This window comes from Amblyomma americanum, chromosome 10 (assembly GCF_052857255.1).
Source record: "Amblyomma americanum isolate KBUSLIRL-KWMA chromosome 10, ASM5285725v1, whole genome shotgun sequence".
Classification (NCBI taxonomy): domain Eukaryota; kingdom Metazoa; phylum Arthropoda; class Arachnida; order Ixodida; family Ixodidae; genus Amblyomma; species Amblyomma americanum.
The window spans coordinates 91,811,547-91,828,113 of NC_135506.1; the positions used below are offsets into that span (position 1 = coordinate 91,811,547).

The following is a 16,567-nucleotide window of genomic DNA, read 5'->3' on the forward strand; positions in this document are numbered from 1 at the left end:
CGCTGTCCTTAGCTAATCGTTCCATTCAGGGGCGACGGGAACCTCATGGGGGGGGGGGGGGGGGGGGCAAAGGGACAATAGCAAGAGTACAGGAGGAGCGCTGCTGCCTTCGCATCAACGGGCTGCGGGTTTTGGTCCTCAGCAATCCCCAGCTACGACGTATTTCCGGCGCCGACGCTATCTGGCCTCTCCAGATATCTGTGTCCCCTTGCGTCACCTAGCTGGCTTTAAGCGCCGAATTTTCGCCTCCGATGACGCCAGTAGCCGAGACACTGACACGACGCGGATGAAATTTCTCCAAGCATGGACAAAGATTAGCCAAGTAAATCATCAGTAGAATTACATCGCTTAATTACAGCGTAGACTAAGCGTAATCGTGGCCTGTAGCTGTCTTTATTTTATGTCTTTATTTTTCTTCAGTAGCCTGCCTCTTCCTCGTCAGGCGAGTCTACAGCTTGTGGACTACAGTATTTCTAAGGCGCGGCCTCTATTTCGCAGAACCGTAGCCTCGAACAAACATAAACGGATGCTTGATATTCGTTAATAATTAAGGTAAGTAGCAGTTTTCTTAATTTATTCTTTTTCTTTTTATGGAGCAGTACCATGCATGAGTTAATTCCACTCTTTTGCGCAATATAGACCGGAGATACTATAGAGAAGGTGATGAGGGGACGTCATTCAATTTCAGCCAGAGCAAGAAGCAAACATTTCTCGAAGCGCGGCAGTTATGCGCTCTGTATGAATAGGAAGTGGGCGCATGTCAGAAGCAATTTTTTTATTGACGGCTGCGGAAGCGGGCATTTATGAAGCTAGGGATTCCCAATAGCATCTGCAATGTTCAGCACTGCGGATGCAATTTTCAGTGAAAGGAACTCTCGTCCTATATCAGCCACGGTTTTCTTGTTTCGAACTGCTACTGCTATTGCTGTCACTGCCAGTACAAGCACCATGTATGCCGTTATCTGCCAGGGGCCAAGGAATCTGAAAAAAAACCCCGAGAAATCGAAAATAGGTCAATTGTACGAGAATTGTGCTTAGTATACGTCGAATTGTACATGCACCAGGCAGTGCTGCACTAGTACTGCAACTTACAATCTTTATAAGCATATGCGAAGGGGCAGTCTTTTGAAAAAACTTACAGACCTCGCTCGAGCAACACCGAACAAAGGCATATGTACCACTGCTTGAAGCTGCATTTTCACCCCCTTGCATTGTAAGAAACACCGCGGTACACCTGAAGCCCCAACGGCATGGAGAACTTTCAGCAGCAGGATTTTACGTCTGTTGTAATAACTAACCAAGTTCTCCACAGATTTTCAAGCTTGCAAACATTATGAGCGGCAACGTCAAGGGAGACTCCAAAAAGGTGCCTTCCTCAAACAACTAAATATCTTGCGTCCTACCGTATGCTCCTATCTCCATCACGTTCAATGCACTCCAAAAAGTCCTAACTGCCATTAATTATTCTTAAATTTTGAGCATTGCTTTTATGCATACTCGGTCACACTCCACTCTATTCCAAATCCCATCCAAATGTCCGCATCCGTGCTCTTGGAATGCCTGGTCAACCTCAGACTATTTGAAGGACCCAAAAGCACTGTTGACACAAATGCGGCTCTTTCAAAGCAGTCAACCCAGACTTGTGAATGAAGTACTCTCTTGTGCAATCTCTCCTTCTTTTCTCAAGGACTTCTGAGAGGCTTACCGCAGGCTTTCCCGCAGTTTCGCTTTAAGGATCAATGACGCAGCGCTGTACACTGACCACGCCTATAGTATATTGGTCGATTTCTTTAAATGCTTGGAGGTTTTCATTTTACAAACAATGAAAGACGCTGTTACCGAGTCTGTTCTGGTGAATTGTATGGAAAGGCGAGCATGATATCGGTCGAGTACCATAATGAGTAGAAGAACAGATAATAAACTAATGATTTTTTTAATTGAAATTTTAAGGAACACTATAATATAACTGAATCGAAGAATGCCAACTTTGAAGCTGAGAATAATTTTTAAATTTTTAGTCGCCAGTATAGTTCAAATTATTTAGCACCGAAAAGCGCTTTTGGAAGCACTTTGAGTGGCTTTTCGCGCGCTGCCTACATTTAAACTGGCGTCGTTCCGCGTGCTATTGTCACAAAATCTGTGTTAACTTGTTCTGTATCATCAAATACACAAATAACGTCGGTACTTGATGCATAAAGATAGCGTGCGGATCATTTTCTGAATACGTAATCGTGAAAGCCAACTCAACGAGCTTTCAAATCCGTATATTTGACGTTCAACATTTCGGACTGTGTTGACGATTAATAAAATTAATAAGGGGTCCCAGCTGTGATGTTGACGGCCTTCGATTACACATTATGACATCGACCCATAAAAGAAAAAAGTGTCGAGTTTATTGCAGCTAAATATTTGCCGCTTCATTAAGTTCATATCACATACATAATGTCTGCATTTAATGTAAAACCCACCTGCACTGATCGAACAGACGTACTTTTCACAGGTGCTAAAATACAAACCTGTAGGTGCTAACAAATTAGGAGGACACTCAGGATCCGCCTTTACAAGCATGACTCCATAGCGTTAATGGCTCCCTTCAGCGCCTCCTCTTCAGACGCAGTTCTTTTTCTTTCTTTATATCCACACATTTACCACAATACGGTATTGACATTAGTGTCTTTGAAATCTTTGACACTGCGGCTTAAGAAAATAATGTTGCTTCTGTATACAAACACACAGACTACTATGCACTGAACAAAGTAGCAGGAGATGATGGACAAAAAGCAGCGTTCCACGCGGACCCATGCTTCGCATTGAGAAAATTTTTGTTCATCTGTTAGTACAGTGGCGTACATCGAATCGCGGGGTTTTCCTGGTGGCCGCATGCTGGCGGCAATATGCGACTTCAAGAACAGAGGATACGAAACGCCAACGTGCAATTTGCTACTCCCTTAAATACTATTTCCGCAACTAACCAATCTCTAACTGTAGAGGTGCCCATTCCAATATCCTCGTAGGACACCACTTTACGTGATAGAGCACGGTGCATGCATAAAAAAACGCGCTTGCACATGTATCGCGCAAGGCTGCCTGCTTGCCTAGTCGGAAGCGTGCCAGCCTGGTCCCCCAAACGTAGGAATCCGAACTGAAATTTGGAGAGCTTTTTGTTTACGTCAAACCAGATATTTATAAAACGAAATCTTTTCAATTATTCACTGGCCTCCAACCCTCTATTCATTACTCTCATTTCGTATATCAACCCGTTTCTTGGATTTCTGGCCGCAACGCTGACGCATTCCGTTCCGCTCAACGACAGCCTTGAAGTTGTTCCTTTAAAATCTGCCCGTACACGTGTAGCACAACCTGCTCAAGTAAAGGAATAATGTTTAACAAGCTTGCCGCTGCATAAGTCTGAGCACCAGATATCCAACGAGCAGGGCACGGCTGCCTTTTAAACTCGTGCCGGCATAACTGTGAATTTTTGAGCCGTTAAAGCTCTCACCGTGTAATATACAGAGGACTAGCAGTTCTGCATTTTGAAGGTGACCCAATGTTAAGTTAAGGACAACGCAGCGAGCCATGGAAAGAAAAATGATAGCCGTAACGTTAAGAGATGGGAAGCGGGCAGAGTGGGTGAGGGTACAAACACGGGTTAATGACATCCCAGTAGAAATCAAGAGAAAGAAATGGGCTTGGGCAGGGCATGTAATGCGAAGGCAAGATAACCGCTGGTCCTTAAGAGTAACGGAGTGGATTCCTAGAAAAAGTAAGCGGAGCAGGGGGCGGCAGAAGGTTAGGTGGGCGGATGAGATTAAGAAGTTTGCAGGCAAAGGATAGATGCAGCTGGCAAAGGATAGGGTTAATTGGAGAGACATGGGAGAGGCCTTTGCCCTGCCGTGGGTGTAGTAAGGCTGATGATGATGATGAATGTTTTATTGTGTCCGAGACTCCGTGTTTTTAATTTTACCGCCTCAGATCGTCACCTACCTTCACAGCGGAGTATCTACAGATGTAACTCAGCATGTCCTCTTGTCCTGCGCCGCCATCTAACTCCACCGCACACTACAACCTCGACTGGATTGCACGTTCTCATTGTCCTAGCTACTGTGTCTTATGTGTAAGCCTTAGCAAGCCTGCTCATTAGTGCGGTTTTACCTAGCGTACTATGGCGCTCGCACCCATGGCAGCAAGGTTAATTACCCTATACCAGTCCGACAGGCCCTATATCTGCAGTCCACTCTTTATGCTAAAGCTCAGTGTCTTGTTAAAAGGCTTGTTTTTTTATGATTTTATGGGGCTTAACGTCCCAAAGGAACTTTAGCTAAGAGGGACGTCGTAGTGGAGGGCTCCGGAAATTGCGGCCACCTGAGGCTCTTTAACGTGCACTCACATCCCACAGCACACGGGCCTCAAGCATTTCACCTCTATCGAAATTCCACCGCCGCGGCCGGGATCGAGCCCACGTCCTTCAGGTCCGCAGCCGAGCGCCGCGACCACTGGGCCGCCGCGGCGGGCGACCTGCTTGAAGGCGTAGACGTCATTGCTCTATGAGCCCAAACTGCAACGAATGCCAACCTCATTCTCAGGAAATATGGTCGAACTTTTAAAAACACCAAGCACCAACCTACTGGCCTAAACCGCAAAGAGTAAGTGGAACATCCGGTTTCGACCTCGGCCAGCCTCGGCAAGTTGAAAATGACGGCAGCCGTCATGAGTAGTCGAGAATCAGTTACAGCCAACGCTTGCTTATAGGCTAAGATTAGGAAGAATACGAACCCTAAGATGGTTTCCGATACACCGTGGACGAGCCGCAATAAAAATTGCTTAATTGAGCAGTAATGAACATGTGGCCTATTGACGAGAATTTTCCTTACCTGCTTCTTCTGGATTCTTTTTCATCACTGCCTGGAGCCGTTTCGTCTGCAGAGGATAAATGACCTGCGAATTCCGCATCACTGGCAATGTGCATTATCCCTCATTACCAACAGATACGTACCGTAAGCACAGAGGCAGGACCTCAATAAAATATGTTTAAAAGAATACGCAGCTTCATTGTAAAAATAAAGCTCTGAACCAGTTATGTGAAAAGACTCGTGGTCTGAGAAGTATAACAGCCCTCGCATGTCGAAATTCTTTTTAGAACCTATTTCAGTGTGACTTCGGTATACTTTGTGGAAATTCGGTATTATTTTATGCGCTCAGTAAAAGGATATGCTGTATTAGTTAAAAAAAAACGTAGTGCTAAGTCATGTCACTTTGTGCCACTCTATAGGCGTTCCTCTAGCCCCATATATTTTGTACGGTCGGTGCAACAGTTTCGTTCACTGAATGCATGTTTTCAGCGCTCCAGATGCGAAGCGTAGCCTGCGGTACGACCCAAAACCGACTATTTTCTGTTTTATTTTTGTAGCCGTTTTCCTAACGTCTAATTTGTCAAATTTCAATCGGCTTAATGACGCGTACTCCAAACTCAGCATACTGCATGCTATCTGCAGCGCTGACACAAATTTGGTGCCTCTAGAAGCACAGTTCAGAATTATCCAGATCATGTTATCCCCGTCAAGGACATTTTTTCCCGCTAACTTCTTAATCTCATCCGCCCACCAAACTTTCGGCGGCCCCTTGTTACGCTTGCCGTCTCTTGGCATCCAGTCCATCACCGTTAACGACCTTCAGTTATCTTTCCTTTGCATTACATACTCGGCTCAAGCCCATTTCTTCTTGATTTCGATTAGGATGTTACTGAATCGTTTGTTCACAGACCAACTGCGCTCTTTTCCTGTCTCCTAACGTTATACCTTTCATTATCTCGTCCATAGCTCGCGACACTGGCCTGAAATAAAGCTGAATCCTATTATAAATAAGTTCAGGGGTTGTACTTTTTATTAAGCTTATTTACAATAAATGCCTAATTCTCTAAGTTACAGAATTTCAATAAGTTGCCAGCTATATGTTTGTTTAAGGGAAATCTCGCACTTAGGGTCCGTCTATCTGTTAAAGAACAATAGCATAGTCCGCCCCTTCCCCCTCCCCTAGCTTTCGTACAGTATAGGCTTCAGCTGCCCTGCTAACCTCACTATGCCCATATAAACGTTAGTTAATACCCGCTACTGCTTCGAACTAGCATAAGTTCTTCAGATTAGCATAGTTTGAGTTTCTTGAAAAGGTAATCGTTGCCAGGATCTGTTTCCATAGGCCGCCTGTCCTCAGCTTCTCTTTGCGCCCTCTGCTACTGCACTGGTCTGACCGACACCTTGGTCTGTTCCTGCCCTGTCGCTGGGGACTGAGGGAAGTGTTTAATAAGAGCGTTCATATTGCCGTGAATCTTTGCAGTGTCGGTTCCTTCTTGAAATATGCCACCACGCAGCTTCCTCGCTTTGCTTGCGACGCAAGACGCGACATGATTTATCCCGATTGATCGCAGCCAGGCAGAGCTCACAGAGTTGTTCCGGAATGTTCTAGTAAGTTTGCAAGCTTTATCTCGAAAGTTCGCTATCAGCTTTGCATTGAGCACAGCCGACAGCGGCGGGGATTCTGTTCGACGACCGCCGAGCACGCTTGTTGCTGTGCCGCCGCCGAGTGATTGAGCCCATTGTGGGCACAAGTCAGCCCCAAAAAAGAGTTTTGTTTATGCGCCGTTTTCGCAGCCTTTCTCATCTCCGGAGTGCAGTCACCACTTCCATACAATATAGAGGATGGTGGCTGATTACTTATCACACCAGGGTGGTATAAGCCTGTTCTGGCGAGGGAGAGCGTGGTCGACTGCGGTCCCCGATATGTCTCCGCACACCCGGGTTGGTAGTGTTATTCGATCAACACGAGGAACTATTTCTGGATTTCTGGTCGGCAGAGAATTACGCAGAACCGGTATTTGACCCGCGGTCCTCTTTCAGGCGTGGCGGACGCTCTACCTTTACCCCTTGGCTGGCTTCGTCCCTCCCAGTTTGATATGCTTGCAAGGTGTCCATTTCTCAATGAAATGTGTTTGAATTCGTAATGTTACCAGTAAATTTTTTCAGCAGGATTGAAGTCATTGCGGGCTTCACTCTCCCAGCGTGCAGGCAGGAATGATCTAGTCTGCTTAATTCACTGGTGCACTTGATGCCAGCGTCATCCAGGCAAGCCATCACGGTATCAACTTCCTCCTTCGTATAGCTGCCATATTCCATCAGTGCTGTGTTAACTGCTTCCCTCAGCTCTCTGGAAAAGATTCAGACGAAAGCAATAAGAAAATAAGGGAGATAGAAAACCCGGCCAACATTATTTTCTTTGACAGGGTCTAAGTAAAATGGCAGGGATAAATTAATGCGGCGCTTCCTGCGCTCCGTAGTCACTGTACGTCGCGCAGTCATCAGGCGCTGATTATTGTTCAATTATACAGAAAAAAGTAACAAAAATGCCTGGGCTGGCAACAAAAATGATTCTGTGTTTGCTGAGTGAAGAATATAGCAAACTGCATAAAACTGCAGCCCTGCGTTTTGAGGAGGAAGCTGCCTCAGCATAACTTGAGGAAAGAAGATTGATATTTAATGCATGAAAAGTGAGACTAGGCATTGGCTGTTTCCTTGGTCTGTTACAAGGACCATGACATGCTTGTTAGAAATCTTCAAGTTTCGTACTTCAGTACATAACACAAGAGCCTGCGATTCTATTTCCAGACTTGAGTACCTAGGACACGCCGTATATTAAAAAAAAACGCTATCCGGATTGAGACATGGGATACTCCTCTCCAGACAGCAACCATCATGTTGAAATTCTTAGGTGAGGTCGCAAGGACACACACGGCGCATCGTGCTCTAAGGAGCCTCCTAACAATAGACACCTTCAGCATGCCGTACACCGTTCTACCATTAGAGTTACCGAAGTACCGGTAGCCCGCCAAACGGCGTAGAGCACGCGCTGATTGGTCCCAATGCTCCAGGCGCAGGTGCTGCTGCCGGGTACCTGGCGCCATCTGGCGCCGGCGAGATCATTTGCGCATGCGCATTGGCTGCCCGTGTGCTCCCGGTACTCCACTACCGGTAATAGTAGCACGGTACAATGCATGCTAAAGGTGTCTAATAACTAGGAGAAGTACGCTCTTGTGGACCTGGAAGCCAACGGTCACCGCGAGTTAAGCGGAAACACAGCGGTTTGCGTTACCGAAAAGAGAATGCTTCCCGATGATTTGGAGCATACAGCAAAATCAGGATGTAGGTGTGTGTAGGTATGATGTCCGAAAGGCACTGGCCAAAAAAACGCAGCACAGTCGCTCATTGAAAACTGATGTTTATTTACCAGTATTTCTGGTTAATCGCCTGGGCTAAAACCTGCAGTAAGACAGCTTGACGAGGTCCAGGCAACCGTTTCAAGGCAGCGGACACAATACTTTCAAAAAAGTTAGCATGAAAATGCGTTTATTTAAAAGAAAAGGGGCAAACAATTACAAAAGAACAAGAGCAAACGTGTACACAATCACTGTAAAAGTTTGGGAACGGATTGGTGAAGTTGGAATTTATAGTCGAGACATTCGCCGACACGATGCTCACATCCCATCTTTCGCTGTCAGATTCTTGCCGCCCTTGCAGCGACGCTACAGTTCCGTTTAATAAGCGAAGAGCCGGCAGTAGAGCGCGCTTTGGGTTAAATTCGTCAGCCGTACCGTTACGGATTGCATAAGCCAAGAGTGGAACTGTGGTACCTTCTAACAGCATCAATGCCACGCTGTTGCAGGGTGAGACTGTCATCAAGGAATAGAGCGATCATCAGGTGAGCTTAGATCAAAGAAAGTCCTGTGACGCTCACAAACCTCTTTAATCGAGCTACGTCTCATTCATGTGATCTAACCGCCAGTGGTCTTGTCGAGGTGAATCGTAACCCCATTTATGTTCCTGTACGTTCGGGAGGACTGTCCAATGTGGCATCCAGGTCCATATTTCTTAGACATCATATTTAATTTGGGGGCAACTGGAGAATATTCCAGTGTGCTGTTATGAATGTATTCATAGGCATCGTCAAAGCTTGCGATGCTGAGCAAAATATTGCCCTTGAAGTTTGCCCTGAGGTCGCACTGAGCAATTGAGACTGGCAGAGAAGCCCAATGAGGCTCCTTTTCGACACTATTCAGAGGCAGCTGTGGAATATGGCGATATACTGTGATGAACATATTGAGGGAAATGGTGTAACTCTCCAATGCGTATCAAAACCATGCTCTTAAACCTTTTCTTGCCATCGCCCGTAGTGGCCGTTGAAACAGCCGTTGAAAACCAATTGGATGCGTTTTTGACAATAAATAACAAAAAACTGCAAGCGTCCCGAGGAGTGACCTGCGTGTACATTAGTATTTAGGGTACATTCTTGTGATTTGGAAATAAAATTGGAGTAACACGGACAGTTGAGCGAGTTGGTACATCATTTTAAAACATTCGAAAGCGCTGCTACGGGGGACACCAAAAGAAAGAAGACGAAGGACAAGCGCTACTATCAACTGAAGTTTATTGGAAAAAACACATAAAGTTAAGTAGCTCACACAAGGCAGCCAGCAGCGCATGCACCTACCTTCGTTTTGTTCTGAGGGTAGGCGCTTGCGCTGCTGGCTGCCTTGTGTGAGCTATTTAACCTTATGTGTTTTTTCCAATAAACTTCAGTTGATAGTAGCGCTTGTCCTTCGTTTTCTTTCTCGTGGTGTCCCCCGTAGCAGAGCTTTCGAAAGTTTTAAAAGGGAGTAAAATGCGTTATATACAAGTGAGCTTTGCGAAAATTTCCTTCTCCAAAATATTGGTTTATGATAGGACACTGAGCGCGTCCACCTTCTCATTCCAAGATAAGTAGCGGTAATATATATGATGTGCTGTTCATGGTCTGCATTATATGCAGTCAAAGAGCAAACTTTTTCCCTATATTTCAGTCCACAGGAACCGAGCACACGACCAAAGAAAAGGTTGTACTTTTGGTACGTTGTGCTGTTTGTGTTCTGCCTTCTTCACGTGTCCCCATTTTCAACTACGCAAACTAAGCCGCCTAAGCTGAAACCTTCACTAATGGGGTTCTGCTACATCTGGCGGCTTGGGTGTCTAAACCCGCAATTTACGCAGGACAGAGGCATGCTCAAACAGCTAAGTCCCCACTGCAGTAGAGGTATTAGTGGTGCCTCGGTTTACCAAGAAGAATTCTGACGCTCATACATACATATACACCATAGATTTCTTCTATGTTTATTGAGTGGTCAGACTATAGTCTTGAACAACAAAGTGTACACACAATACTTGCCATGACAGAAGAAGAGATAGCCCAAATTTAACAGCCGCTGGTGCGTTATGGAATAATGTGATACAACGCAGAGCAGCACAGTGAAAACCCAAGACGTCAACATCAACTTTTCTTGCCGACACGACATCTGCAGAACGATGTGTTTAGCTAGCCATTCTCTTTCAAGACCCGCGCAGAACGTATTGGCGGCTAGACCGAGTCGAGCTTCATTTTCTGCACATCTGGATAATTATAGACGCTTAGTATGCTACAGCGAAAAACAAGACAAACGAGGAAAGTATAATGCGCACACTTGTGAGAGTTGTCCCACAACTAATTTCTTAAATTAGTTGTGAGTCAACCCTCGTCTGGGTGGCCTTCCTGTTTTGTTCATTTGTCTCGTTTCTCACTATTGCACTCGCAATAAACTATAACCAACTTGACCAGCTTTCCATCCATCCTTTTAAGTGCATTAAACCGTTGCTAACGTAAGGAAATTCTGAGTCAGCACTGCGCATACGTAGTAGGCTATCAGATAGTCTGCAGCAATGTACGCGCATATTTTCAAAAGTAAGTATTGCGCTCTTTGCGTAGCATGTGTGGAAAGAGTTTTGATCATGATTGGGCCCTTCCTGCACACTTCGCATCAAATTCAGCATTGCCGCTTCATGATCCGACGCGATGGCTCACTTTGAATGCTGGCATTCATCTAAATAAATCAATTATCATCGGTATGTTAACGTTTAAGCGACAGCTAGCCGTCTTTATTGTAATAGGTTGCCAATTTTTAAGTTTATATGCACAACTGCGTACGGGGAGCACTGTCTTCATAGCAGCAGCATGGGGCAATTTTCACCATCTTAGACATTTTTAATTATTTTTTGCTTTAAAGCGTGAAATACCCCCCAAAGCTTATGATGGCATTGGAGTTTTATCCATAGTGTTTATCCATGTAAAGCCGTCATCCAAGGGCCCTTGAGGTATCTATAATAAAAAATAAATAAAAATGCCCCTCCGTCTCAGTGTTTGTGCTTTCATTCACCGCGTTATACAGTGATTAGGCTGCATCTGTCAAGTTCTATTAAATTGGCAGTTGAGAAAACTTACTGCAGCGTGCAGCAGCAGTTGTGTGCAGAAACGCAAATGGACTCTGCGCTACACTAAACTTGGCTCATAAGCCTCCTGGCAGCATGAGCTGCACTAGGTCAGCTTGTTTATTATTGGCAAGGGTGGTATAGTCAACGCACAGTGGAATCTTTAAGTTCTTAGCGCTTTTGCCATCCACTGTTCTTTTGTGAGCCATCGTGTTAGGTCTGTTTGCAAGGAACAGGCGCGGGAAACACTTCACCTTTTCCTCCTTGCTGGGACCAAACATATTTGGATGAGAACGCAATAACCTTCCCATCTTCGCCACTAGAAGCTAGGTGCATATAAAGAAACATCACAAAAAGAGTAGACCTTACCTTTGCTGGGCTTCGGAATCCTCTCTGTTCAGCATACTTTTCAGAAACGGTTGCTGTTTCACCGTACACTCTCGCTCCCGTCCTAGGATTATTGTGTCTGCTGGTCTGTTAGCCTGCAAATATTAAGAACTAGCATTGAAAATTCATACTGAACCACCACGTGTGCCTCATAGCAGTTATAAAATTAACAGTAAGTAAAGCCACGCACAAAACGAGCCTACTGCATAGCATCGTGTTTCTTGTCGCTTTACGTTCACAACAAAGTGCGGTGGACTTCGTAGACACCAGTTCCTTTCTTCTTTCGTTGGGCCGGCTACACCATACGATTCTTACTGCGACAACAGTTCTTTTTAGTGAGAATTACATTGCCTTCGGGCATTCAATATAGTGATGCCACCGTTCATTCGCAGTGTATGTGACGGACAGCTCCGCCGGTGAATGGTCATAGTCACGGTCTCCTTCAGTCCCGCTTATAACAGCTCGTCAGCCTTCCGAATTGTAGAGACTCTGAAGCCAGAAGTGGCCATACTGGTAACAGTAAATTGGAGTCCACCTAGATAGGAGTAAATGGCTTGCCGCTTAGCGCACTCATGAAAGGGTTGTATCTCAGAAAAGAGGTACCTGTTGTACTAAGTGTGAAGTACTGTTCAAGCAGTTTCAAAAGGATTATAGCATTACCACGGTCTGAGAAGAGTTTATGTTGTTTATGTAAAATTAAATGTTTAACCTATCAAGCAGTTGGCATTAAAACTGATGCAAGTATTGGATGTTCCTTTGCAGTTGGCAGAAAGTGCATTTAGGTGTGTCTATGTTACTATTTCAGTACTTTCTGCAGGCAACATAAAACAGACATGGATGCTCTCGATTCTGTCAAACCAGAAAGCTTGGCTAGTTCGTGTGCCATCTATAATTAAAAGACTAGCGCATATAACTAGGACACAGACAATGAAGACGACAGGTTGAGCGCTAAACATCAACTGATGTTTTACTGCGACATAAAGGTACATCAATGCACTTCGGCGGTGCATGCTCACACTGGGTTGTAACAATATAAGTACAAGCAAATCAAAATGTGGAAAACTGTTCCTTAGAAAATTTTTTTTCTTTTTTAGACAAGGCAAGTGAAGTCGTGCTAACACATTTGTCGTCTTCCCTGATAATGTGACAGGCCTCACATATCTCACGGCCTAAGCCTGTGCCTCCCCTACCAAGCACAAATGTGGCATAAAATGCCGCCACGTGCCTGCACCGCTTAAAATGCTTGGCCAAATGGCCGCCTCCCGCCAATGAGTCCACCAGCGTGAGGTGCTCTCGTAGCCGTTCGTTTTATGCAGCGTCCAGGCTGCCCCACATAGCATCTACAGCAGGAGAGAGGTACGCGGTATACGTCTGTTTTGTTTAAAACACGCACTGAATAATGCCGATCGAAGAGCCGTCTCCCGTTTAAGACAAGGATGAGCGACGAAGGTCAGCATTAATGCATTACATTGTGCAGAAATACCTTATTTCAATTACTTTATAGAAGATAAAAAAAGTGCAACGACATAGCCTAACGCGATTGTCAGGGAACGTTATTGTCAGTCAAAGATGTTTCAGCCAGCGTTCGTTAATATGAACGGCATACTTTAACACTGCGAAAACTATTAGCACATATCAATAACTAACAGTAGGTTTTTTTCTATATATACAATTCCGACTGGTGTGGCAGCGCGCACGGCTGCTTTCCTTTCCAGAGCGCCTAGCTTCATCATGAGCACTCCTCTGTAGAGTAATGGAGCTGTGCAATGAATAGCAGTGTTTTCTTTAGGGAGGAACGTTACCTTATCAGCCTTGGAGCATATCAGTCGTGTGTGTTCGGCCGCTAGTCTCTAATCTAAACTGAAGGAGGAAGAATGGAAACGGGCCCAGTAGGAAAGGGGGCCCCTTTTGAGCGTCCTATGCGCTTTGGAAACGAGAAACGCCTACCTGTAAAGGTGAGGAAAAATCAGGCGTGCAGAGCTCCTCGCCGTGCATTTGGAAGAGAGCGGCACACAGAATGACAATGACGACCGGCGACTATTTCTCGCGGCGCTCTCAGGGGCTGATAAGTCTTCGACGCTGAAGTAGCGAATGGCGGGCGGGCGTAGCACAGATAAGGTGCAACTGGATAAAGGGCACTTGGAAACCAGTCGAGTAAGCGTTCCCTGACGTCTAATGTCAACTTCAAAATGACATCAACAACTCGAAACGAAGCTTTAATACATGTAGGAAGGCTGCATGTTCAGTAAGTTTTCTTTTCTTGACGCAGCTGGCAGTGGTATATTAACCGCACAAGGAAACCGAACAAACCCATCGAAGCGGTGATGCCTGTTAGCCTACAGACGCTTCGCTGCCAGTAATAATATATGCGTTTGTAGTACAGAGGCAGTGAACAAGAGCGGCTGCGTTATTCTACGGCAAGCACAACACCGTATAATTAGAAGTGGATTTATTCATTATAAGGCGTGTTATCAGAAGACTTTACACCTTATTTTTTACTTTTTGCGTTCCTACAACAAAATATTTTTAAATGTTCAGTTGCTTTTAGTCGCTTGAGAACTATTAAAATAACGTAGCGCGTTCGAGGAGAATATGAAACGTAGTCAATGTTGGATTGGCTTATCGACCGATAAGCCCCAACGGACAGCAGTTTAGCCTGGTCCTTACTCTTGGGTATTAAAACCACGTGTGCTGTTTTAAATGACGGTGGCATTTTCTTTGTTTCATAAATTTCGGGGAAGACACAGTGGAGAGCTTGGGTGAGTTAGGCTTTGAACCTCTTATAAAGAACACTATCTAGGACGTCAGGACCAGGAGATTTTCCGACATTCAGCTCTTCGATTGCTCTTCCCAGTTCGCTTACGCTGATTGGTACCTCCAGCCCTTGTTTTATATCGTCTCCTTGTTTTGGCATACGGGACAAGAACGTGTTTGTAAACCCCTCTTCTTTAAGCCGTCGCCGCCCAAGCAATTCCCGATACTGCTCAACAAACTAAATGAATCACTTTGCTATCATTCGTTACCTCGTTTCTGTACCTGATTTGTGTTACTTCATTCAGAGTCGCGTACTTTTTTTCATCACAACGCGAGCGTTTAGTAGGTACTTGGTCAAGCCAGAGACGTTCAGCACGGGCCCGTATCACGGCAGCTGTATACTTGTCTTTTTCGATAATCTCAATTTTAGTTTTTTTGTATCTCTTATTTCTTTCTTATATCTTCCCGGCTGGGAACTTTCCAGGCTTACGAGCAAGTCAAGTTCGTAATGTGGTTCTTTTTCCTTAACACGTTTATCGTGGCATATAATGCATGCCCTTTCAATCGCGTTTATTTTCACTTGCTGTTCGAAATCTTCTCACCTAACTACCCAGTTCCTAGGCTCTCCCGATGGCGATGCTTTAATGCATTCGTTAACTTTAATGCCAAAGCGTTCATCCTCGAGTAACTGTGCGTTAAACTTCCACAGGTCCCACGAAAAACGAGATTTCTTGTCTTTTTCCCGAGGGTAAACGTAACTAAGCTGTGGTCTTTAAATGGCATGTGTTTCACCTCGTAGCTGTTGCACAAATGAATCAGATCAAGCGACACATACGCTCTGTCAAGTCACGCGTGACTTTCACCCTGGAAGTGAGTAAAATGCGGCGCTACCGAAAGAACTTCAGCAACACCATCTAAACCATTTTCTTGCACAATCGAATTCAACAATTCAAATTGACACGGGGGGGGGGGGGGGGGTATGTACCCGATGATCACGGTGGAGGACAGGTTCACGATCTTGACGGTGGCCGCAACATATTCATTCCGCCTGTCGGAAGATATGGGTTGTGGAATGGAGGTGACGTCTTTCTGAACTGCTAAAAGAACTTTGCTGATGTCAGCACCTGTCATCGAGTTCAGAACGCTATATCATGAAACAGATAGTAGTACGCAGACGGGATTCTGAGATGGCAATGATCGGAAAACGGTGCTTCGAAATAAATTGTCAAAATTCTGACAGTCATGGACAAAGGCTGCAGGCATTCCATTGGAAGATGGTAGCCTTGGTACGGATGGTTTGCACGCTAGGGAGAGTAGTTGGTCTACTGAGTGCTGCCGCCATTGTGCAACAAGAGGTGCAATGAATTCAGGGATTGTTAGGATGGCCTTCGCCACCGGCGAGGAGTGTGGTGTAAGGAAAGCGCAGACAGCCTCAACAAGCGAGCCCAGTAGGCAACTGGTACTATCGGAGTTTTGGCGAATAGATCCTTCACGTGGGTGGTTCCAAGTTGCATACTGTGGCTGCCGTGGGATGTTCTTTTGTACTCGCTACAGGAGGTGGATCTACATTTTGGCGCGGTAGAAGAGGAAGAAACACAACCACGTCCTCAATGCTCAGGTGACTAGCCTTGTCTTTGTCCGGCAATTGGGGAGCTTTTTTCCCCGGCGATGAATTTTTCCGGCGGCGACTACCCCGGAATTGGTTTTTCTCAAATAGAGCAGTTTTTTCTGACTTATAGTCTGTGGCATTTGAGTTCTTGTACCTGTAGATAATTTTCTCCTTTTGGTAGGCAGTGCAGCGGAAAAACGTCGCCTCATGCTGCTTACCGCAGTTAGTACAAAGAGGGTTATCACTTGCACATTCATTGTAGTCATGGCTGCCACCGCAACGAGAGCAGCGCAAGGCAAGTCGGCAAGCGCTAGCCACATGGCCGAAGCGTTGACATCTGGTGCATTGCCGTGGTGGCTGAATGTACTCGTACACACGATACATTGTATATTCGAAAATCACGTCTTGCGGAGCAGATTCTGTCGGCAATGCAATGCGAATATTTTTGAGTTTCCAAGTCAGCGGACTGATTTATTCGGAGCTCTGAGTAGCGCGCTGA

The 16,567-nt window shown here is 45.4% G+C and overlaps 1 protein-coding gene across 2 annotated transcripts; it reads right to left on the bottom strand.

Annotated features, from left to right (window-relative positions):
- Window positions 1–760: 760 nt before the first annotated feature.
- On the bottom strand, window positions 761–13,775 carry LOC144106593 (uncharacterized). Of its 2 annotated transcripts, XM_077639440.1 has the most exons (5): window positions 13,653–13,775; window positions 11,688–11,800; window positions 7,001–7,197; window positions 4,872–4,935; window positions 761–981 (listed from the first exon to the last, which is right to left on the bottom strand). In XM_077639440.1, the coding sequence occupies exons 1-5, from the start codon at window positions 13,698–13,700 to the stop codon at window positions 810–812; spliced, it is 594 nt and encodes a 197-aa protein (XP_077495566.1). In that variant the 5' UTR covers window positions 13,701–13,775; the 3' UTR covers window positions 761–809. The 2 variants fall into 2 exon arrangements, with proteins under 2 accessions (XP_077495566.1, XP_077495567.1); XM_077639441.1 differs by lacking the exon at window positions 4,872–4,935.
- Between the last annotated feature and the right edge of the window lie 2,792 nt (window positions 13,776–16,567).